This window comes from Anolis carolinensis, chromosome 4 (genome assembly GCF_035594765.1).
Source record: "Anolis carolinensis isolate JA03-04 chromosome 4, rAnoCar3.1.pri, whole genome shotgun sequence".
NCBI lineage: Eukaryota > Metazoa > Chordata > Lepidosauria > Squamata > Dactyloidae > Anolis > Anolis carolinensis.
Window position 1 is genome coordinate 82,338,535 of NC_085844.1, and position 26,558 is coordinate 82,365,092.

The window sequence follows — 26,558 nt, forward strand, 5'->3', positions numbered from 1 at the left end:
GGAATAGGTTTATTGGGACGTTCCAATCAAAATATCACACCTTTCACGTTCAGAGGTATTCCCCGTAGTAACCTATGGGTGCGAGAGCTGGACCATTAGGAAGGCTGAACAAAGGAAGATAGACACTTTTGAACTGTGGTGTTGGAGGAAAATTCTGAGAGTGTTTTGGACCACAAGAAGATCAAACCATACTCCAGGAAATAATGCCGGACTGCTCACTGGAGGGAAGGTTATTAGAGGCAAAGATGAAGTACTTTGGCCACATATGAGAAGACAGGAAAGCTTGGAGAAGATAATAATGCTGGGGAAAATGGAAGGGAAAAGGAAGAGGGGCCGACCAAGGGCAAGATGGATGGATGTTATCCTTGAAGTGACTGGCTTGACCTTGAAGGAGCTGGGGGTGGCCACGGCCGACAGGGAGCTCTGGCGTGGGCTGGTCCATGAGGTCCATGAGACCTTTTTAAAAAATTCCCTGTGTAGAGATATGTAAAAACATGAAAGTTAACATGTGATGGGAATTCTACATTGTCCGCTTGTGAAGATAACAACGATGTCATTCTAGAGGGAGGAGCTGAGAAAGTATAGAATATTTTCTTCCGCCATAATCTTTAGAACTGGGAAGGAAAGAACAGTAATTTATATCTTTTTTAACAATGTAAATTCAATAGAGTTACCCTTTGAATTGAGAAGTATCTGTATTTATAAACAGAAGAAATCCCGTTTAATGATCTCGCGTTAAAAAGTACTTGCACGAGAACAAACACAGGATTTCTTGAAGTAAAAGAAAACGGTGGGAGGAGACAGAGGAAGAAGAATGTCTCCCATGTGATGGGAAGGGAAACATAATTTGAAAAGAAAGCTGAATGAAGGAAAAAATGTGATGAGGGTATAAAATAATTTAATTTCCAAATGGGGCTTTGCGAAGCTTAAGGGAAAAACTTCGATCCCCACCACTTTATTTCTTTCTTAGGCTGTACTAGTCTCTGTTTTCTATGATCTTGGTAGGTGGTCTTCAGTGTTCTAGTAAACATCAAAGCAGAACCTACATGACAGACATCCACCAAAACCTGTACTGGAATGCCAGTCTTTGGATGGCATTGGGGTTATTTTAAAGTGCCCTATATCACATGATCTCAAAGCAATCTTAAATAAAATCCATTAAAGACTATAAAACAGTTTAAAATTGAAATCCAAGTTATTTAAACAATCTCATAGCATATTAGGCAGTTTAACAAATTAAAAGGCTAATAAGATTAGAACAGTTCATTCTGGAAGAAATTACAGTGTTTTATAAAGCAGCCTCCTTTCAACTTAGTGCCAGAGTTGGGACCTATTGGGGCTCCAGTGGGAAGGCATTACAGAAATAGAGTGGCCCATCTTTCTTTCCCCCCATAACCATCACAGTGGTGCCTTGTTTGCAGATTTATTGCCACATGTTCCCTACTTCCACATATGCTTTCTTAGAGGTAGGCAATTTATCCAGCTGAGGCATTCTTTGTAACCAAAGTTGGGAGGCAGTTTTAGCAAAACATGTCCACTGGGCAGTACCCTGCTTTAAATTACTGTCCACCATTAAATTACCAGCTATTTGGCATTGCTACCATTTCATCACGTTTTCCCTTCAGAGCCACTGAAGACAAATAGTGAAGATTGTAAATCCCATTTAGGTTCTCCTTCTGTGTTTCTGGAGGCAGCCAGCTAACCATTGTGAAAAATGGAGTGCTAGACTGTGTGGGCCTTGACTGTATCCATTGAGAGCAGTTTTTATTTCATTACATCACATTCTAACAGAGGTGATAATTATGTCAAAAATGTAGCTTGCAATACAAACTTACATGTCTTTTCTCTAACATGCAGTTATTTAATATCACATTCAGTGTGCATATCTATTATATCTGAAGTGGTACAATTGCATGAGAAAGTTATTGTATCATTAATAGAATAGTTGAATTAATAGCCACACTGTGTCGTGTAGTGAATGCGTACTATGATATTTGGTGTTGGATTTGTTTATTGAGGAGCATATATTTGTAAGCTTGTACATTACTGTGTAGCTCTACCAAGAAAACAATAGACAGACAATGAGATCCACATTGAAAGGCATTTGAATGATTAGACCAACTGTGAGTTGTGCATGTCTGCATTTAAACTGCAACAATGGTTCTTGGGCTCATAAAAGCTCAGTTCTTAAATCTAAAAGGCAACGTGCCAGTTCTAAGGGAGATACTTTATCCATGCTATGATTCGTCTTAACACTGCTGTAAGGTCATAATTAGTCAAGTATTTCTCTTAACACTGACAGTTAAATTACCTGGGAGACACTTCTGTTTTTTCAGCCGGGAACTCAGATATTTCACATTGTTCAAGCTACCTTTGACAAGTGATTCTTCATTTTGATTGCACTTAAAACTTATTTTTCACAGTGTGACCAACAAAAATCTTCTCAGTACAAGAGAAATCTCTTAAAGGTATAGACAAGGCCATCCATAAATGCATTAGAAGGTCATGTATTTGTCCCAAAATGCTGGTTAAGTCATCATGCTGTGAAAGCAGCTACTTCATCTCCCGGTGCATCTACACTGTAGAATTAATGCAGATTGGCTCCATTTTGACTGCCTTGTTTAGTGCTGTGGAGTCATGGGATTTGTAGTTTGGCAAAGCAGGTGCACTATTTGACAGAGAATGCTAAAGACCTAGTGAAATGACAACTCATTTGATTCCCATCGCATTGGTTTCAGACTACATTAATTCTGATGCATTACTCCTCAGTCACTTCCTCAACTTTTTAATTTGCAATTTTTCCCCAAATTAATTGCCTGCCAAAGGCCTGCCTAAACAAAAATGTCTGCTTGATCATGAAAGGACAAAAAAGAGAAAGCCATTTGTAACAAGAGCGTGTAACCAGCCCCAATTGAATCTTTAGACAGAGATTGAATGGGTAGTTCTGGAGGGTTTGTGTTTAGAAAAAGTGGGGAAAATGTAATAGGAACATAGAAGATAGAAAATTATTTTGTTACTTTAGCAATATGAAGGATATTGTATACATAAGATGATTAGTTGGTGGGGGGGGGGGAGGAGAGGTTGCCATCAAGTCAGCTTGTCATGAAGTCAACCCTATCAATTGAAATGCCCCAGGAGCCTCGCTCAAGTCTTGCAAACTTGGGACTGTGGCTTGCTTGATAACTCAGTCCATCTGCATTGTAGACATTTTTTTCCTGCTGCCTTCAACTTGCTCAAGCATTTTTGTCTTTTTTCAGCGAGTCACATCATCTTGTAGTATGTTCAGTTTGATAGCCTCCATTAAAGATATTGGCTTTATTGAGATATCAGGTCTGATTTGTTCCAAGAACCACTCATTTGTCTTTTTGGCAATCTATGGTATCCAAATCAATAGAATATGGAGCCATAAAATACCAATACCACATTTTAAATAAATGTTTTCTTTTACGCTTTCTTCACTTTACTGTCCAGCTTTTACACTTGTACATAGAATTAGGAAATACTGTGTTCTGAAATTATTCTGATTTTGGTATTGTTACGGAATGTAAGAAATCAGTTAATGTGTGTGTGTGTCAACTACAAAATAAGATGCATGAAGCTGATTGGTTGAGCCATGCCTGGAGAGCTCGTTAAGCCTGGGAGTTTTTTTTTAATACTATGGCATTTTTGTTCAGGCTTGAGCTAAGTAGGTACAGAGAGGTTTGAAGAAAAAAGCACAGAGAGAGGGACAGATTTTGAAGTGTGCTCTTGCTTCATGAGCTGCTTGAAAGAATTTATCAACATGGAGAAAGGAAAGACTATTTTAAATCTCTCAGGAAAGGACATTATGTGAGTTGGTGCAACTGATAATATTGTACATATGTTATTCTGGATTTAAGAAGAATAAACCACTTATTCTTTATTGTTCACCTGCGTGGTATATATCTTTCTCTGGCAAGGCAGTGCATAGACTACACATTTTGATTTTTCATTCCGTCATAGGTATGTCATCCAGCATCTACATTTGAGGATCTCATCTTGCTCCTTGGGTCTTGGTTCTACTTTTCTATAGATAGCAAGTTGATATAATTCAGCAAGCCAGTTACCTCACCTATTGCCCCTAACTCCATATTGTTTCTAAATAAATTAACAAGTATATGTTAATTTAGAAGTGTAAGTGGAACAATAAGATTCTTATATCCATCCCATGAGAAAACTTCCCAATCCTTCTGCATCATCTGAAGACTTTTTGGTTAGTCCCTTCCAGTGGACAGTAAGTAAGATTCAGTTTCAAAGCTCTTCTCTAGTGTGAGGGGCCATTTTTCTTTTCCCAGATAAGCCCTCCCTAGTAGGATGGGATTCATCAAATAGCCAGCAGTAGTCTGTAATGGAAGACCTCCCCCACCCCACCCCCAGCAGAGATTTACTCAAGGCTGTTCTTGATTTGATCACTGCAACTAGGTACGCAGAACTTCTTTTTATAAGTCACTTTGTAAGTCACTTGACTTAGGCTTCAAGCTCTTCCTACCTAGAGGGAAACAGAGTTCTGTTTTCCCCTAGGTAGGGTTCTGTTTTAGATGTAAGTACATTGCTTATAGTGGCTGACCCTAACTCTCCTTTCTAGTATTTTTCTTCAAAGTTACTGTTTTATCATTTTTTCCTCCTATTATTCCCGTACATGCCAAAGAGGCTTGTTTTGGAGACCTTGCGTTGGCAGCTCATTGTCACACATTTCTGTGATCTGTGTAATCTTGTCTGTGGGCTTCAGACATTCCTGCAGTACAGTAGAGTCTCACTTATCCAAGCTAAACGGTCCAGCAGAAGCTTGGATAAGCGAATATCTTGGATAATAAGGAGGGATTAAGGAAAAGCCTATTAAACATCAAATTAGGTTATGATATTAGAAAATTAAGCACCAAAACATCATGTTTTACAACAAATTTGACAGAAAAAGCAGTTCAATACACAGTAATGTTATGTTGCAATTACTGTATTTACGAATTTAGCACCAAAATATCACGATATATTGAAAACATTGACTACAAAAATGGCTTGAATAATCCAGAAACTTGGATAAATGAGGCTTGGATAAATGAGACTCTATTGTAATTTTAATTCAGTTCTGCAATAGTCTATATATATAGAAGTCAAAGTATGCTTGTCTGTATTTCTGTCTGTACCACAAAGGGTGTTGCAAGGTGAAGTGTCCCACTGTGATGTCACTGGATTGTTTTTTGGCTTCTGTGATATCATTGGGAAAGAAAGGTGACATGCATATGAGGGGAATGGAGGTGGGCTCTCTGAGAGCTGGAGAAGGGAGAAAGAGGAGGGGAAGGAAAGAAGGAAGAAGGAAGAGAAAGAAAAGAATGTAGAAGGAATAGAGGGAGAAGAAAGCAAAACAAGGGAAGAAACGAAGAGAAAGGAAAGAGGAAAAGAGATGAGGGGAGGGAAAGAGAAAAAATGGTTAAAGGTGTGTGTGTGGGCGCGTAGCAGCCCATCTGACACCTGGGCAACACCCCTCCAATACTACAAAATATTCTTGAAATGCTTTTGCACTTTAAAGGTTTTTTTTTTAACAAATAGCCATTTGCACTTTTATTTGCTAGGCCCTGTATGTATTATAACTGTTCTTACATATATCTTGTTTTCTACTTGATCCTCAGATGAGTATAGAATCAAACCTGTGGAAGAAGTCAAATACATGAAAAACGGAGGGGAGGATGATCAGAAAATTGCTGCCAGAAACCAGGAAAATTTGGTAAGGGATGGATGTTATTACTAATTTAACAACTTCATTCTTTGCATCTGTAATGAAATATAAAGTGTGTAGAACACTTAGTGCACCAGAGAAGAAGAGCTGTCTTGAAAATGCCACCACTATTTATAGCTCAGAGGGAAAGTGCAAAATGTTACCTTGCCTGCTTGTCTCGGTGAATTATCCCACTCTTGGCAATGTGGAGTGTGCTCCAGTAGAATGGGCACATTTGTATTCAGCCCCTTTGCAAGTGGTAATGCTGCTTGGCTCATGATGAATGTGTTTGTGCTCAAAGGAGCTGTTAGCAACATTTACTGCCTTTTGAGAAGGAAACTACATACTTTTAAGTAGATGTCTGTCATTATTTACTCTCTGAGTTCCCACATTGAATTTTAAAGAGTACAAAGTTGGAAACTTCAAGATGTTTGTTGTGTTTACAGTAGAGAATTGTATGTAGCAACGTTTTAATATTTTTTGTAAAAAAGAATTGTTGTTGTTATTGTTGTTTTTATTATTATTATTATTATTATTATTATTATTATTATTATTATTATTATTATTATTATTTGGGTTTTATGCCTTGTGTTATCCTCTTTTTATCTTGAGTTGCATACTGCCAGAGCTGGCTGTCCTGTAGTTTTCTGTCCAACAGAAAGAATGCAAAATTAAGCTTGCCGTGAGTCATGACTTTCAGTTTAAAAAAAAAAAACAAATTGGAAAGATTATTTGAAAGTGAATGGACCATATTTTCTGAAATCATGAGAGCTGAAACTTGAATGCAAAGAGTTATAAAAATGTAAATGTATACAAATGACAAAATTTACAAATCAAACAATTTATCACTAATTAAAACTAGTTCAGCATATACCTTCAGCATTATTTTCCATAGTAATACCTGAATTATATACAGCTTGATGCCAATATGTGCTGGGACTATGTTCCCGAATATCACATGGAAACCACGGATTACAATGAAACCTATTGAAACGAAGAGCTTCTAGTCCAAAAATACCATAGGGTTGCTCTGGAGGAACTAGAAAATGGCTAAAGAAAACACATTTTATTGGAAATTAATAAATGAATTCACAAATACTGGTCTTGTGAGTAGAAGGGTTGTACTGTATTGATATTTAGGGTTGTTAGAGTGAAATACTGTTGCAACCTGCTGAAATTCCTGCCTCTATACAACCATTAAAGAGTCTGTCATAACTATCCCAAAAAATGCTAGGAACTGTTGTTGCTAAGAATTTTCTATCAGAGATCTGTAACAAAACACAGGGAGCTATAGGTCCCAGGACCCTGGGTTTAACTGTTACGCCGGTTTAAGTCTGTGGTGTGGGCATCCATAGCAGTTAAAGAAGGATCTTAAGTGAGGAGAATTTATAACTGAATTAGGGGAAAAGTTGCCTGAAAGTTCATTTCCATCCTATTACACTGTAACCTGACAACCAGAAGGAAAAAAGGTGGAAATGTTTGAGTGGGAAATAGTTTCCCCCCCCTTTCCATTCATCCCCTGTATTGTTACTGCTAAGGAAAATTAGAGGATGTTTTGGAGATAAGGGGTGATGAGGATGTCTTTGGATGCAAAGGCAGTGGAGAAAAACAGGTGTGCAGTTTCTGAATCTGAATGAAGAGACAAGGAATGAACTGGAAGATTTGTTGCTCCATTTGAAATCCAGTCCCAGGGTTTTGTGTCCCAGCCAATCTGGGAGAACTCCCAGACATTCTGACCTCTGTCAGGAAAAATAAAGCCCAACCTCTTCAAATAGTTATAAAATACTCCTTCAGAAAGTGCTTTTCCAGTTTTGGGCTTTCGGGAAACAGTTTTGCCACCATCTTTTCTGTCAGGACACTTTTGCTTTTATTGCAAAATGTCCTGGGATATATTTCCCATTGTTTGTGCCAGCAGGGCCTGAAGAAAGAAGCATTTTCAGGGAAGATGAGGCTGTAGTGGTGTATGTTTTTTTTTAAGAAATGTAATGACTGGATAATAGTACTTTTTGAACCTAATCAATAATGTTTATCCGTCATTCTTGAAACATTTATTTTAGAGGGCATTTGGGAAGAATTTGGGTCATATTTGTATTTTCCAGGGTGTTCCTCCCTGCTAGTAATGTGTCACTAAAATATTTGCCTTCACATAGTAGCAGCTAATGCATTACATGCAGTAAATAGTCCAAAAAGGACAAGTTAACAGATAGCTTCTTAAAAATAGTATTTCAAGCTTGTCATGCAAGATAGTAACTTATCCTCTGACTTTACAATTGTCTTGTGTTACGAAGGCGTGCAATATTGAATGTACCTGAACCTCTCTACAGTAGTAAATTTGATTGTGGTTAATGTTGATTATATTTCAGGAGAGTTTGCCCACATTTACTGGTTGTCTTATTAAGGAACCTTTGTGGGGGGAGGGAAGCTTTGATGAACTATCTCAGGATTCCTCAAATGACAGCTTGAAAAATACTACTGCAAAAGGAACATGGTTTTGATTCACCTTTTCTCGTTTCTCTTTGCCAACCCAAAAGGACAGCAGAGGACTCATTTGCCCTCTGGGAATCTGAGATAATTTATGTTTTGCAGGAAAAAAAGGTGTGTGGCATTCTGTCATTTTAAAACATAGGCAAATGTTAAGACCAATCAGATTTTTAAAAGTTAGAGCCCTGGGGATGTGGCCAAAATGATTTTTCTTTTAACCTCCTATTACACTCAAATCAGAACAGTTTTGTAGCTTTAAGTCATTTAGGAACATACTGTTTGAAAATCTTGGGAAACATATTGTGTTTGCTGTTTCAACCTGTAGATAAGGCTTTGTGTGATAGCAGCATATTATTAATCCACCAGGGTTTGTTATCGGGCATATCATTGTTTAATATATTTCATAAGCACCAATTTTGTTAATTCTAAATGAAGGATAAGTGAAGTTTATCCAATTTGCTGCAGCGCTCAATGCACAGAGCATATCCACTATGTTTTGAGCTCCCTGGCCTATTTAAAGTGGCCCAGGCCTTTTTAAACCACTGGAAGTGTTCACTTCTTTTGTTAAAAGAAAAAAAAAAGGCATGCCCAGAACATATATAGGCCAGGAAGACCCAAAATGTCCCCATAACCCCTAAAGGGCATTTGAAGGCAAAAAAAATTGATTTCTTTTGAGGGAGCAGGTGCAGTAGGGGGTGCAGCACTGCAAGTTCTCTTGGGGAGGGCATTATATGGCCCCCTAGCCTTCCACAGTTGCCCACCCCGATCTTAGTGCACTGTTGGACTTGTATTATATGTAAATGGAGGGCAGAAAGTGAGTGAAAAAAGTGTTAGTTTCAGTTTTGTGTGTACTTAGAGACAGGCACATTTGGAATGATGGGTAGTAATCTGGTCATCCTATCTGGAAAATGAAGAAAATTATAATCAGATGCACTGGATACCTTTTTCCTTGAGAAAGGTTACATATTCCAGGACATTTTAATGCAGGAAAGCAATGACTATGGAGAGAGACTATAGATGTTTATAAAATTGTGTATTTTTAGTAGAAGTTAATTAGAGAACCTTTCCTCCCTCTTCTATAACAGTACAATTCAAATTCATCAGAATTCATTCACAATAGAGTGTTGAAAGCTGGTGGTTGAACACACTCCTTGTCCTGAGTTTTCATGCTAAAATCAGGCACATAGGAAGGAAAAAGCATTGTTATTTCCATTACATTTGGGGGCATATTTTGCTTCTAAGAATATACTCTCTATTTCTTGTAGAATTGTAGCATAGGCTTTTGCTTTTCACCTATGGCTACTGCTCTTCTCTCCTTATTGTTGAGTTACCACTGGAAGGAACATAAAGTCAGGGAAATTCAGCCCTCTGTTCAAGCCTGGGGAAACATGAGGTCTATTTTGGATGACATGCTGCTTTAAGGCACGCAGAGAAATGGCGGACAGTTTCCTTGATGCTGTCTTGAGTCTCAAAAACATGCCAGAAGACTTCTTTCTTTTGAAGCATCTGAGCCTAAACACAGTTGGAATAAATCTATGCTTGCCCTTCAAGATTGTCTTCTCACATACACAGTTTTGTTTCAGGGTACAACAGACAGAGAGAATGAGGGCATTGCTCCCCAAATAAAAATCCCCTCCCAGACTTTCTAGATAATGAAATGCTGAACAGGATTTCCACCTAGAATTCCTATATTTTCTGTGTTCATATTCATCTGGTAACTGTGCTGTCTCTTTTTCTTTGGATGACTAAACCCTATTTGTAAATGTTCATCTGAAGTTTTAAGTCATGGATTATGCAAGAAATTTTGTGACTAACTAAAATATTCCTTTGGGGGTACACTATCCTTTTTTAAGGGGCAGTACTTTCATTTCATTCCCACTGTAGCTACATGCCCTTGTTGTGTTTCTCCTGTGTCTGGAAACAATTGAAGGTCATGGCAACAGTGATTTTTACCTGGCTAGATGAATCGCTTCTGGAAGTAGCTAGCAGAACTCTGGCTGGAAATGTCTCTTTCTCTTCTTTTAACCTGTGTGCACAAGCCTGGTGTAAATAAAGTATTCCTTCAGTTATAAAGACCCATTTATCCCCACTTTTGAAGGAACTCATTGTTTTAGTTTGACAGTAGTGTAGTACGTTCACAGAAATGTCGCCATAACATCTTACTTAACATTCTAAACAGTGCTGGTTTAATTGGAGTACAAATGGTATTTCCACATAAAATGTTACCTCTGAGAAAGATAAAATGAGATTGATACGGTATTCATGTAGCTTGACATTTGTCTTTCCTACAGAGACTAGATTGGTTAATTGTGTGTTCTTTGTATTACCGTATAGATTTTGTTTTTCAAACCTATGATGACAGTGTAAACAGTCAGTCGGAGAGCTTCTGTCATAATTGGGCTTTCTTTGGGAAATGGTTTATGAATTACACTTCTCTATAATATAGTGCCATTTAAAACCCCTTTATTACCACCACACAGGTAGGATGCAGCTGATAATGAAAACAGAAAGGATCCTAATAGGCATACTGCAGTAGTTGTGTCTTGCTCAGGCATTCAGTCTGAGTTAAAATTCTTCACCTCAGGAGTTCACGAGCAGGACTACACCGCTCTGCAAATGTTGTGATGGAGTCTTCGAGTAGAGATCCTACTAGTTGTATTAGAAGAGGCAGGAAAACTGCTCGTGAGTAAGACTCTGATGAGGAGCAACAAAGGAAGAGAATCCGGGAAATACTTGTGGAGCCCACTGATTATGATACCTTTGAGGGCTTTGAAGGGGATTATGGGGCTGGGAGTCAGGAGGATGGGATGTCAGACTCTGGGAGTGAAGTGATGGAGTGGACTAAGGTTTAGGAGATCCGGGAGATTCTTGAGAAACGCACAAGCAGTGGTACATTTGAGGGATGGCACAGAGAAGATACAGATGGATCCTGGGGAGTTATGGGTTTGGATAGAAGGTGGACTGGCTGGAGAGATTGTAGAGGGGCAGCAGCTGGAGATGGGGCGTTGGGCGGCTCCAGCTCTGATGAGGATTTGCAGCACCAAGGTTCAGCTGTGGATGGGGCGTTAGCTGGCTCAAGTTCTGAGGAGGACCTGTAAATAAAAGTAAGTTTGTTGCTAATGTTGCCTTGCAATCGGCAAGGTGTTTGTTGGGTGCTTTCGGGATCTCTGTTTCAGAAGACGTGTTTGGAAGACTGCTTTGGGACGTAAGTGTTAACCTGGGTTTTTAATGGTAACGGGGGCTGGCATTGTGTGGGTTTGTGCTGGATTGTCCTGTGTTGGTTTTATGCATTAGCTGCCAGCTTGCCTCCATCGCTTTGGCTCTTTGTGTTTACCTTGGACTGGAATTTGGTGATTGTAACTTCTCCCTGACGACTTAGACTGGAACTCGATGACCGTGACTTCTCCCTGACGACTTGGACTAGAACTCGATGCCTGTGACTTCTTCCTAACGACGCGTACCGGATGTGACGGCTGTGACTTCTCCTTTACGACGTGGTTTAGCTTTAACTACATTTTGGGGCATTGTGTGGCCGTTGGTCACTGTGGGTAATTGCTGGTAGCTTTCCTGTGTTTGTTTAGCTCCAACCAGCAGGTGGAGCAAGTTCCCAGCCTTTTCAACTAAATTTGTTTTAATCTGGATTATTTCCCAGGATAATCCGGATTATATCCTGAGTTTGGGTTTTTCGAGTTCTTTTTGGACATTGTTACTTCACACTGAAGAGAAAGTGTTTTGAGCCCTTTTTGGTTGCTTCTTAGGCTCTTTTGTGTTGTTTTTTGCAATAAACTGAGTTATTTCTATTGGCTGGCGTCTGACTTGTAACAGCAAAAGTGCAATAGATATAGCCACCTCCTTTTGGAGGGCACAGCAATAAACAGATTGCACATACATACAAATGAATACTTCATCTCATGTGGGTTACCATTCATATAGCACTTAGTACATGCATGTTTGCCATAGGGAGATCATTATCACAGAGAATGACATTGAACTAGGTTCCTAAATAGAATTTAAGATGAGGACATCAGAGGTCACAGGAGATAGAAACTGATGCTGTATTTTTAAACAGTCACTGCCTCCTGAATTCTTCTGCTAGAATAAATCCAAAAACATCGCCAAGCCATATCCTTTCTTGTCATTGCCTTCAGTGTGTTGTAACAGACACCTTGAAATTAAAGCCTAAAAATGACTCACTTTCTATTTCTACAAATAAGGTTATATTAATAGATTTTATAGTCAACCCAGGTGCAAATAATTGTGCAATTTCTAGGATGGATTTTTCAAATTTTGAGATATTTTTCCATGATGTATACATTTTGTTTTGTGTGGTGTTTAAGATCTGTTCCATGACTTTATCAATATCATATTAAATAAATTTCTTATATTCTTGATTTTCTAGCAGACTCTTGGTATGTTTTTATATTTCAGTTCTTCTGCCACAAGTGCTAGAAACTGCTGATCTTCATGGCCACTTTTGAAAACAGTTGATTTAGGCTGTTGGGATTCTTAGCTTTTCAAAATTCTTCCAAGACCTCAGGTGGATTGCTCGCTGAGGAAAAAAAAGTTTTTTCTATGGACAGCAGTGTGCACAAGGTTGACCTGGGTGTCTCATGCTGCTGCTTGAGGCAGAGGACAAGATGGCACTCCTTCCCACTTCTCTGTAAATTTACTGACTGGATTGGTAGCAGGTTAACTTAGGACAAATTTTATGGCATGTACATTTTTGTGTTCTCCTGAAAGCCAGAGATAGCCATTGCTACCATCAGCACATGCTGCCTTAAATCTTCCATCCATTCAGTACCAAGGACTAGATTGTGCCAATTCAAGATGGCTCAGTGGAATCAAGTAAAATATTCTTCTGGTTCTTTCATCCACCTTACTCTTGCTTGCCATAGTGAAGGGGAAAGAGCCATAAGCTGAAGAAGGCTTGATGCTTTGTGGCAATATAATTAGTTATCTGTTACTAGTAATTTTATTACTGGTTGTTTCCTCATAAGTTTTAGATGAATTGAGGACATTTCAGGAAGAGGAAAATATCAGTGAAGGGAATGGATGCATGAGGACAAAGAGGAAACATTGTGAAATTGGAGTTAGAGTTGATGACAAGGGAAATAAGAACTGACCAGCTTCTCTTTCTCTCAAATTAAGTATCACTGTTGTTTTGGGTTCCTTTTTTTTTGAGGCAGTGTGATGGGCATCTGTTTATGAGCTGAAGCATCTGCTGCTGTTGACATTCTCTGAGGTCCATATGTCTAGATTTCTCATCATTTTTTCCATGATGTTTGATTGTCACAAACTGACAGTGTTACTAATTATATATTTCCATTTACGTAGCAGAAGGAATTGCTCAGGGCTCAGTATGGGGAGAGGGTTAACAGAAGGGTTTCCTTAACACCAGCTGTTGCAGTTTTTGCTGAACAGCATCCCCACACACCTCTTTCTAAGCTTGCTCAGTCCAGGAAGGGAAGGGACAAAATGGTGGCTAGGTTTCTGGGCATTGCAATATGCACTGTGCAGCTGTCCCCACCATAGCCAAGTATTTTTGTATGGAACTTCAACACTTCACTGCTTCAGACATGATGTGTTCAACATGGACCATTTTAAAGGTTGTCATATTGAAATTCCTAAGACCACAGTGATGGTAAACAGAGGATCTAGGATTCTTTTCCAGTGCTTATTAGTATGTGGACTAAATTGTTGTTCTAATGTTGAAACATTGTTGATCTATAGAATGAAAATAGTTTTTTTCTTTAAAATTACTGTATATACTCGAGTATAAGCCTAGTTTTTCAGCCCTTTTTTAGGGCTGAAAAAGCTCCCCTCAGCTTATACTTGAATGAGGGTCCTGGCCGGCTTCTATTCAGGTCAGCAACTCAATATAGTATATAGGTATATAGGTATTCAGAGTTGGACAGTTTTATCTTATTAAAGTCTTATTATCTTAAATTACAGTGTTATATAAATATTCAAAAACATTTAACCTACTGATGCCTCAAATAATGCAGTTTTATTAATATCTATTTTATTTTTGAAATTGACCCGTAGCTGCTGCATTTCCCACCCTCGTCTTATACTCAAGTCAATAAGTTTTCCCAGTTTTTGTGGTAAAATTAGGTGCCTTGGCTTATATTCGGGTCAGCTTATACTCGAGCATATATGGGTAAGTATAATTGATGTTTTGGGGTTTCCCCCCATTTAACATGAAGGCATTTTATCTTTTATGCACGTGGAGGGGACATATATGCAGTGCAAGGATGGTGGCTGTAGTTGAAACCAAGGAAACCAATCAGGTGGGAAGGGAAAGCCATTAGTGTCAAAGAACAGTTGCTTCTGCTCTATCACACTTTCAGTAGCCCGAAACATAAAGACATTATATTTTCAGAAGGGACAAGGGAGGTGTGCTGCATTGCAGCCAGGTCACTCATTATTTGTAAACACTGTACAGTGGTGCTTTAAAGTGATGTCGAACACACCACATTAGTAATTAGCTTCTGTTTTCAGAGTATTTCTCATTTTAGAGAGGTAAAAATCTGATATTTGTACCTGTTTACACTGAGACCTTTGTCTCCTGTTTGTGAAATTGCAGTCTCTTATGATTTGGTCATTCTTAATAATCTATCAGTGCATTATCATTCTCAGTTATACAGTGTTTAACACAGCAAACTAGGGATGGTCTTGCAGAAGGCTGTTCTCTGGCACTTTTAAGTGGTCCATGATGTTTCACTGGGTTACTTAAATGGATCATATTCCATCCTTAATCAACCGTTCTGAACCCCAAGATGAAAAACTTCCTTTGGGGAACCAGGATAAGGTGGTGACAGGTAAGAGAAGCTGTCATGGGAACTCCTCCTTCTCAGATTTCCTTCTTTTTCCTGCTTTGAAAATTGGAGGAAATATAATATAGTCCTGTTGCATTGCCATTTTCTGCTTGAGATCGTGGGCTTTGAATTCCCATCAACTAGAATGATATCACTGGCAAGAAAAAAATAGTAGCATTAGATTCCCAGCTAGTTCAGTTTTACCAGATGATGCACAAATAAATTAGCCTGACTTTCCACATAACTTAGGGCATATCTTACTTCTCATAGAACTCTAGTATACAATTATAATGCACCCGATGGTGTAAGGGTGTATAATAATAATAATAATAATAATAATAATAATAATAATAATAATAATAATCTATATATATAAAAGACAAATGGTGTTCTCCCCTCCCACTAAACAACAAAAGTACAGGCCCCAGAACCTAGAAATTTGGCAGCACAGTCCACCATCCTTGCCCCTACATTCCGACAACAAAAAGAAAAGAAAAATAAAGTCCTAATTAGAGGGAGAGGAATAATTGTCTTTAGCCAATTGCTGCCAGTTAGAAGACTAAGCTCCATCCACTTGGTCTCCTAGCAACCTACTCAGGCCTCACTCTCTCTTCCACACTGCCTATAAAACACAGATTATCTAATTTGTACTGGATTATATGGCATTGTAGGCTCAAGGCCCTTCCACACAGCTATATAACCCATTTATAACCTTATATTATCTGCTTTGAACTGGATTATCTTGAGTCCACACTGCCATATAATCCACTTCAGTGTGCATTTTATTCAACTCTGTAGAAGGAGCCTCATATAATCCAGTTCTAAGCAGATAATATAAGATATACAGTAGAGTCTCACTTATCCAACATAAACACCCTGGCAGAACATTGGATAACTGAATATGTTGGATAATAAGAAGGGATTCAGGAAAAACCGATTAAACATCCCATTCCCTCACGACCCTATCTGCTGCCAAACTGCCATCCATGTCTATGCCAGGCATCCTCAGAGATTATGAGATCTGTTTGAAAACAGACAAGTGGGATGTTTATTTTTATCTCACCAATGATATCCAGGATGGGACAACTCTCAGGCGACTTCCCCACCTTGATTGCCATTGAATACCCTTGCACCTTCAGGGCCTGCCCGTGCCTACTTCCTGCTTCAGAGAGGAATCCTTTGTTGGGAGATGTTAGCTGGCCCTCAGTACATCATGTCTGGAATTCCCTGATTGCTCAGTGCTGTTCTTTAGTTAACTGTCCTGATTTCACAGATTTTTTAAATACTGGGAGCCACATTTTGTTCATTCCAGGCAGGCAGGAACCATCCAGGCTTTGAAGCTACAAGGCTATTCAGTGCCAATTCCAACCTTCACACTTGCCTAAAGCAGACAACAGTTCTTTCTTCCACCCTGGTCATTCCACAGATATATCAACCCCACTTCCTTTTGTTACTACACATTTCACAACCTCTGAGAATGCCTGTCATACATGCAGGCAAAAAATCAGGAGAGAATACATTTGGAACATGACCAGGCAGACCACAGAACTCAGAGCAACTTAATACAAAGAGAAACAAAAATAATAAAATAAATACAAAAACCAAATAAAAAAACAAAATAAAATAATACAATTAAAAAAACATGAACAAAAATAATATAATAAAATAATAAAATATAATGCATACAAATAATAAAATAAAATAATAAAAACACAAATAATAATGAAAGAATAAAAATAAAATAAATACAGATAATACAATAAAAATAATAAAAACACTAAAAGATAATTAAAAACACTAAAATTAATACAATAAAATACTATAATAACAGGAAATAACTAAAAATAATACAAGAAAATAATAAAATATAATAAATAAAAAGATAAGTTACAATAAAATTAATTAAAAAATACAAATAGCGTCAAATAAAAAATCCACAACAATTTTTAACCAATACCACCACCACTTTGCCACAGCAATGCGTGGTTGGGCACAGCTAGTAATAATAATAATAATAATAATAATAATAATAATAATAATAATAATAATAATAATAATAAGGCTCTCCAGGACAGTTCCTGGGAAAAATTGAGAGCAAAATTGACAAGGAAAAAACATGGATGTGGCTCACAAATGGAACTTTGAAAAAGGAGACCAAGGGCCTGATTCTTGCAGCCCCAAGAACAAGCAATTAGAGCAAATGCCATCAAAGCCAGAATTGAAAAGTCGACTTCTGATCACAAGTGTAGTCTATGCAAGGAAACAGACGAAACGATGGGTCACATCCTCAGCTGCTGCAAGAAGATCATGCAGACGGACTACAAGCAGAGGCATAATACCAAGGTGTGATGCAATACAAAAGCCAGCATAGTGGTATTGTTTGTTGTGTACTCATCTTGTTGTGTATCAAATTATTATTATTTTATTTTATTTCTTACCCACTCTCCTCCGGGTTTGAGGATTATTATTTGGTTAGTTCACAAGCCATTAACTTATGGGGAGGAGGAGACTAGGTTGCATGCTTGTGTTGTCTTCCTGGCTCTCATACACACATGCACACACTTGTCATGAGCCTGCTACTCTCTCTGTTAAAAGGTGTCATGAAACATTTCAGTTTTTCTTGTTGTCATTATTTCTCTGCCTTCTTTGTCAGGTCAGCTACAAATCTTTTCTCCTTCCCCCACCCCCTCTCACATCAACTGGCAGGTGTTTGAGTACATTGAGTTGTACAACCTGGTAATCTCTACTCCAGCTTCCTTGATTCTCATGGTATTGACCTAAGAGCCATTAAGAACATAAGAATGAGCCAAACTGAAGCAGGACAAAGGCCTGTCCTGGCACAGCAGCTAACCAGTTGCCTTCAGGGAACCTACAAGCATGTCATTAGTTCAACTGAACATTTGTATTACTGATCTCAAACAATTGATTGCAGAGCTCCTGTGCCTCCAGTATTGGAGAAAATGTATAGCCATTGTGACTAAAAAGTCTTGCACGAATTCTTTCCCCTTTCAAAGTTGTCCAAGTTGACAGTGATACATTTTTGTGGTAAGAAGTCTTAATTATGAAGAACTTCCTTTTTCTGTCCTTGAATACTAAATTTCACTGGATGTCTTCACATTCTTGTGTATTATGCAAAGGGAGAAATTTTCTCTACATCAGAGGTGGGCACAACCCCCTAGTGGTGTTGAACTGTAGTCCCAGTAGCCCTAGCCACTATGGCCAAGAAGCTATTTGATTCCTATTCCTTTCCTATATGTGGATACTTTTATGCACTTCTATCATTGCCTCCTTTTACTCTTGAGTTAAAAGCCCCAATGCTTTAATACTAACTACTCTATTTCAGGAGATACTCACTCTAAACATACTGATTGGACTCAAAGCATTTTCAAAGTGGGAAGAAAAAGCAGAATGAAAATACAGGGCCTTCTCCACTCACAGCCCAGCCACCATCTTTTTGTCATAAGCTGATGGGTCAATTTGCATGTTTCCCCATCTGAGTTGTAGAACTTGCTTGCCTAAATGTTTTGTGACTGTGGGGTTCCCAACTCAAGTTCCAAGAAAGGGCCTTTAACCATCAGTCATGCCATAACCTGACTTTGTGTAAACTGCTATTTAGAGTCCTCAGTCTTTGAATGTCATTCTTATATAAGCAAACTTTACTTCCAAGTACTATAAACATATTTTACCACCCCCATATATTATAGTTCCTTTCCTGAGCAGGACTGGTAATGGAAAAAGTCTCTGTGCTATGAAATTGTGGGTGGCGCTGATAACTTACCTTGAAGCACAAATGATTGCTTGTTAAGAGTAGAAATTTAGTAAAGCGAATGTGTATAGATCCATTATTTAAAGGTAAATATTTTAACATGTTCATCATGTTTTACGCAAAAATCAATGAAGAATGATTTTCATTCCTTTATACAGGCAGAGCAAACATTAACCCTGTCCAACTAGTTGATTAAATATCTAATGTTTAATCAGGACTTGGAAATCAGATTGATGTAAGAGAACGTGATGGACTTTTATTAGCCTAACAAAGCACTGCTTTCTATATACTATATATTCTCTGGATTCTGAAATATGTTCATGACTGAGAATGAAATCAATAGGTCTGATTTCTAAAAATTGTTTGCAGATAGTTTCAAAATGGGATAATTTGTGTGAGTGTGTGTGTGCGTGTGTGTGCGCGTGCAGAAGCATTGGGCTACTTGCTAGTCAATTGTCCTTCTCTGCCCCTTATTTTTGTTTCAAATAAAAACATAGCTGGAAATCACTACTAATACTGACAAGTTTTCAAATATATCTTAAATAGATTATGGGCGGCATGCAAACTCTGGTGTTCCTTTGCCAAATCCCACCTTGTTTGGATAATGTATTCCCATCTTTTTGCTTTAACCATTTTTTAAGCATGATGTCCACACTAATATTAGCCACAGAGTAAACTAGCTACATATTTCATTCTGCTAAGGATTTGATGCTATGGTTTGAAGGGTTGCTTTTAGTTTCTTTTTAACCCTTGATAGTTCTAATGGGAGTTAATGTTAGTGATGACATGATGTTTAATGAACTGTTAAAGAGGAAATGAAAATAAAAATGCTCCAAGGAATAAAGAAGATTAAGAATGTGTATTCCACAGCACACACAGTTAAGAGCCTGCCTTCTTGGCCCTGTTACTGCATACATATGCACATCTGTGTATGCACGCATATATCTTCTATCTATACATATAATAAAAGTCAAAATGTATATGTGTGTATGTGGCACAGGTGTCCGCTAATACAGACAAAGTCCTTTCTCCACAAACAGCTATAGTTCCCATTACGCAGGAGACACCCATGTCCCTCCCTCGAAGGACATTGCAGGTTATAGAGAGCGTCATGAACATGTTCAAGAGCCTTGCCAATGTCCTCCACAAATACCATACTGAAATAAAGGCTTTCATACCGGGACAATTTCCTCTTGGATTTTCTGTTTTTCCTCCACCAAAGACACCTCCCAGGGTTCCTTTCTCTCTCCATTGGTGTGGAATTTGAATGACCCTGCCCACTGCCTCTCCCTTAATCATTTCCAATGGCACACATCAAACAGAAATTGATCACCAACTAAACATTCTGCAGGGCAGGCAAGCGCAAACTTTCTAACTTGGGAGGCCGCTAGATGTAGGCCAAGCCCCCTCCCTGCCCTTTCCTCTCCTTTCTCTTTACCTTTGAAGGCAGAACATGAAGGAAAGATGGGAAATGTTTGATCCCAAAGGGGTTGGCCTTGGCCAGGATGAGGTGGTGGACAGGAGAGAAAAAGTGTAGCTATGAGACCCCTATATTGCCTACTCCTGATATAGAATCCTAGAATCCTAGAGCTGCAAGAGACCCCAAAGGGCCACACCCAATCCAACCCCCTGCCATCCAGGGAGGCACTATCAAAGCACTCCCAAGCCTCCAGAGAAGGAGACTCCACCACACTCTGAGGCAGCATGTGCCACTCTCCAGGAAGTTCTTCCTAATCTTTACAGTCAAATCTCTTTGCTTTCCATTTGAACCAATTGCGCCCTTGTGCCCTGGTCTCTAGAGCAGCAGAAAGTCAGTTTCCCCATCCCTCCTGCTCAGTGGGACACCCTTTAAATCTTGAAACATGGTTCTCATGTTCCCTCTCTACCTTCTCTTCTCCCAACTAAACATCCCCCAAGAGGAAAGGAGGAAGGAAAAAGAGGAGGAAGGAAGAAAGTGAGGAAGAGAAGGATGGAAGGGAGGGAGGGAGGAGAGAGAAGGAAGGAAGGACATAAGGGTGGAAGGGAAGGAGGGAGGGGGAAAGAGGGAAGTAAGGGAGGGAAGGAGGAAGGAAGGATAGGAGGGCCTGAAAAAAGAGATTAAGGGGCCGCATCCGTTCCATACCTGCCTTAGGGGATTGGGAGACTGACTCCACAGGATGGAAATTGTAGTTTACCCTGCATCAAGACACAGCACTGTGACCCCCACTGACAATGGACCTGGACCACATTTGGCACACCATGACCAGGTTTGAGGGGAATTGACCTTTATTTATAGGAGTTGTAGTTCACCCTCATCCATAGACCACTGAGAATCCAAACAACGATGGGCTTGACAAAACTTGCCACTGAAAAACTGGAAGAGTTTGGACGAAGACTAGCCACGTGGGACTTGTAGTTCACCCTGCACCCGAAGAGCATTCTGAAGCCTCCAATGGAGGCTCTAGAACACACATGGCACACAGAACTATGATGGCCAACATAACATACTGGAGGAGGTAGAGAGGAAATGACCCACCCCTTGGGAGTTGTAGTTCACCCTGCATCCAGACAAACTGCCCCCACCAACAATGGATTGGAACCAATCTTGCACAGAGAAGCCCCTTGTCGAACTGAACATACTGCAGGGGTGTGTGGGAAGTGACCTTGATTTTGGGAGTTGTAGTTCACCCTCATCCACAAAGCACTGAACCCAGGCAATGTCGGACCTGGACCAAACTTGGCACACAGACCCAATATGGCCAACTGTTCATACAGGCCTGCTTTGGGGAGGATTGGCCAACGATTCTGGGAATTGTAATTCATCCTCATTGTTTATGTATTTTCTCATGGGAGCATTCATAACAAACGAAGTCAAGACTGGATTTTTTTCTAATAAATACTGTTACAAGTTAACTATATGATATTACCTAACACCCAAAACAAACAATCCTCTTTTCAAATAACCTGGGCACTGCCGGGTAGCCAAACTAGTTGATTTAATAATAATTTTATTTCTTACCATTCTCTCCTTACATCATGAGGCAGGTTTCAACATTGCTAAAACACATAATCAAAACACATAATCATTTAAAACCCCTCTATAAAATACACATATTAAAACATATTTCCATAAAATACATATTAAAATAAACAAAACAAAAATTAGACATAGAATTGTCATTTAAAATTTGTCATTAAAGCTGTCTAGGTAGGCTTGCCGGAAGAGATAGGTCTTCACTTGTGTCTTAAATTCCGACAGCTGATCTAGTATAGAAAAGTAAACAAAGTATAGAAAAACATTAAGGAAGTTACTTTATGAAAATAATTTGCTATCAGTGCACAGTCACTGTTTGGAGAGGCACCAATTGTGTTATGTCTATTTTCCTTTGAAAATGCCTTAAAAGTAACTTTCAAAAGTAGCTAGAAAACATGATTGATAGTACCATTTAAGTCACTTCATTCTTTTCTTGTTGCACTATTTCTGAATTATAGCTTCATTAAGTTCTCATCACCAAAAAGGTAACTTATTACCAATAACTACTGAAACTCATTGGTTTGATATCCACTGGGATTCAATTTCAGGACTCTGCACAGATAGAAAAAAATTCTAAATGCTCAAGTCCCTATTTAATCAAATAGCATAGGGTAGCAGTGGAGACAGCAGCATATTCTGAGCATCAGGTGTGTGTTTCCTGCTCCCCTCTTCACGGGATATAGGGAGATAGGGGATAAACAAAATCTCAGAGCTTGAGGAGAAAGATGCCCCCACTGCTATAGTGTTTCTCCTGCAGATAAAATCCGGACTGTTTCTGTCGTAGGTAATACAGAATTGTGATGAAGCAGCAGGAGAAAATAGTTTGCACTGGGATGGGACCCATCCTTGCAGAGTAAAAGGCTTAGCAGTATCAAACCCAGCTGCCAATTCCATGCTCTTCCATCTCCAGGGAGCATGCCAACTATCTGCCTCTGCCTTGCAAAGGAATGAGCAAAAAGTTAAAGTTTCTACATGGGGAGGAGAGAAGGTATTTATTAGAACTGTAGAATTATAAAATAATGGAAGAAACCACATGGGCCAACTAGTTGAACCCCCTGCCATACAGGAAAAGCACAATCAAAGCACTCCTGAAAGATGGCCATCCAGCTTCCAAGGAAGTAGCTTCCACTACACTCTGAGACAGCGAGTTCCATTGCTGAACAGCTCTTACAGTCAGGAAGTTCTTCCTAATGTTCAGGTGGATTCTCCTTTCCTGTAATTTGAACCCATTGTTCCAAGTCCTACTTTCCTGGGCAGCAGAAAACAAGCTTACTCCCTCCTCCTTATGACATCCTTTCATATACATGGCTGTCATGTCTCCTCTCAACCTTAAAGACCCAGCTCTTTAATCATAGAACATGGTCTCCAGACCTCATAGAGAGTGGTCTCCAGACCTCTGATCATTTTAATCGCCCTCCTCTAGACTTGTCCCAGCTTGTCAATACTAAATACAAGAAGAGACTGATGTGGGGACTTCCGGCTTCTTCTACTTTAAATCTACAGTGGATCGAATCTATAGATCCTGAGCAACGGATATGATGAGCCTACTTTAGTTAGGACATTGTTATACATTTTATATCATAGTTGGGGCCTTTGTAATATTGTTTCATTTGTTGCCTTTTAAAACATGAAACACTTTGTGAATATGCATGTCATCCTTGTTCAGAGGCAAGCTATTCTTCCCCCTTATCAGTTCAAGCTCAGTAGTAGATATTCTGCCATAGCAGAATTGTTAAGCAATGTTGGAATAATGCTAAAATATCAAGATAGGTGATCAAATCAGATATATTTTCTGCCTACATTGTATATATGTGTAGGCAGAAAATGTGCTTGATGTGATAGCTTATCTTGATATTTCCCAATATGAATGCTTATTGGTTCTCCATGCTTGCCTTCTCAGATGCTGAGATCTTCAGATTCTCCTGGAAATTGTTATAGGGGAATTTGAAGATCTCAATATCTGAGAAGGCATATATGGAAAACGAACACATGGGAATTCTCACAGCAAGGCAGGTGATGACAGGCTCAGGAATTTCCACGTTATGATCATTTTTCTTTGGAAATCTTTTATTGGAGAGCTTTTTTGAGTGGAGTTGAGAAGATTGGTGACCTCCTCTTGTTCTAATGTGACTTCTTCTTTTTGTATATATTGGTGTTGTGATTTTGTTGTTGTATGCCAATAAAGGCTGTGTGTGTGTGTGTGTGTGTGAGAAACACTTCACAAATCTGCATGTCATTCTTGTTTAGAGGTCAAGGCATGCTGCTCTGTTATCATTTCAAGCTTTCAAAAATGTCCTTAGCTAAAGATAGCATGTCTCCTCTGAATGAATGCCTGGAAGAGGTAAAGAATAAAGAAAAATAATCTGAAACTGAATCCAGGTGAGACAGAGGCGCTTTCCTCTGGAGTTGGAGGTATGTCAACTAGTTCTAGATGGAGTTACACTCCCCCTCAAAGACTGTGTTTTCAGCTTGGGAGTGCTCCTAGATCCATCTTTCTAAACATCAGCCCAGGAACTCTCTCCCCCGGACTGTGGTGGAGGCTCCTTCTTTGGAGGCTTTTAAGCAGAGGCTGGATGGCCACCTGTGAAATGAGATTTTCCTGCTTCTTGCAGGGGGTTGGACTGGATGGCCCACGAGGGCTCTTCCAACTCTATGATTCTAGGTAGATGCAGTGGTCAGGAGAGCTTATTAGCTTCGCCATCTCCTAAACTGTGAAAGGACCTGCTGGAAGAAATTTGAAAGCTAAACAAATGGTCAGAATTTAAAACAATTAAAAACCTATTTCTTCTGACTAGCTACTTGTTCAACTTTAAACAATGAATTTTAAAGTTTTACATTTTGTAAGTATTGGTGTTTTAATCTTTGTTCTATGTTTTTTAACATACTGTATGTATTTTGTCGTGGGTAACAAGTATGTGACCCACGAGGCTTTCAATGTCAGGGCAACATAGTTACATTTATAGGTTTACAGTTACCATTGAAGGCAATTATAAAACTGATGTGGCCCTTGGTGAAAATGTGTTTGACACCCCTGATATCAATGAATAAAATAAAATTACTGTGGAATGCTTTCACTGCCGGAATCACTGGAATATTGTGTGGTTTCCAGTCTGTATGGCCGTGTTCTAGTAGCATTTTCTCCAGATGTTTCATCTGCATCTGTGGCTGGCATCTTCAAGAAGATGCCATCCACCGATGCAAGCAAAACAACAGGAGAAAATGCTGCTAGAACATGGCCATACAGCCTGGAAGCCACACAACACTCCAAAATAAAATTTAACTGTGTAGCAGCTAGCATACTGTAGTGGCTAATGGCAATGTGTATGCTCCAAATGTCTGCCGAATGTAGCCTTAAGGATGCTGTTCCCTCAACCTGAGCTTCCAGCACCCTATTCGCACTATGGCAGTAGTAATAACATTATAATGGTTGTTATAAGATTTTTGTTGTTGTTTACCATCAAGTCAACTTTGACTTATGATGATTTCATAAATCAGAGCCCTTGAAGAGACCTGGTCATCAACAACCCTACTGAGATCCTGCAAACTCAGGGCTATGGGTTCCCTGTTTCAATCAGTTTACCACAGTAAGTTAATGAATGCACAAAAACAAATCGAGCACACACAGAAATGAACTGGTGTTAGAACTATTTTTAGGTGATATTGTTCTGTAGCTAGGATTAGGATAAAGATTATGGTTTGGGCCATATGTCCTAAAAAATCCATCTACTTAATGCAGAGCCAGATGTTATGTGTTATGATCATCACTGAGTGATGCTCAAATGCAACAGCTTTCTATTACAGTTCCCTTTCTCTCCCTCCAAAAAGTCATAAAGGAAATGTATTGTGTGGTATCTGTTATGTAGCATGATATTGTCATTTCTTACAGTGTCTAGATATGTACTGTAAGAAGAAGAATTGGAGAAGCACAACATAGGGATGTTGTTTTTGAAGTCAACTGTATGATTTGCTGTCATGTCTAACTTTGTCCTAAAAACATCCTGTTCTTGAAAAATTGTTTGCAGTCAAAAATCTTTCTATAGCTGGGAGCTCCTGTGACCTGTTGTGAATGCCAGACAGTTAAAAGGGGCTATATGTCAACAGTGTTGTCAGTAGATGCACCTTTTGTTCTTTTTGTTTGCTAATTTCACACTTACTTCTACTTGGCAGATAAACTTTGTTTTCCGCTATAGGGAAGCATTTGAAAATAGGCAGCACATATTGATTTTGCAGCAAGTCAACTCTGTCATATTATCTGATGATATTGCGCCATAAACTTATAAACAATCAATAGGATGAATCCAAAATAAAGTTGATGAGTCCTCTGTAAAAAGAGTGGAGCAGTACAGCAAGCTGAGTACTATACAAAAATAACTGTTATTTTATTTCTTTGAACATTTCTCTGTTTGCAGTGCTCTATAGGTAAGAACCAAGAAATGTCTTGTATTGAAAATTACATATTCCTTCAATTCTAAGATGCCATTGATTGTAAGATGTACACTACTTTCAGTACTACCAACAAAATATATGTGTGTGTGGGCACATACACACATACCCATGATTCTAAAACACACCCCATTTTTAGAGGTATTTATATTAGAAAAGTGTGCCTTAAAATTGAAGAAATGGGGCAATTCTATGTCATATTTCTTCTCATTGCACCAAAAGATGAACTAACCACACCACTTATTTGCAGTAAAATCCAAATCAGATCTGCAGTGAAACCATCATTTTAAAGTTCCATAATTAAAACTC

General features: G+C 38.9%; 1 protein-coding gene across 1 annotated transcript in view; it reads left to right on the top strand.

Annotated features, from left to right (window-relative positions):
* c4h1orf21 (chromosome 4 C1orf21 homolog) overlaps window positions 1–26,558 on the top strand; it is a 146,093-nt gene that overhangs the window by 68,997 nt on the left and 50,538 nt on the right. Inside the window, exon 3 of the mRNA XM_003223408.4 lies at window positions 5,643–5,737. Within this exon, the coding sequence (XP_003223456.1) occupies window positions 5,643–5,737 (95 nt within the window). The remainder of the gene's footprint in view (window positions 1–5,642; window positions 5,738–26,558) is intronic.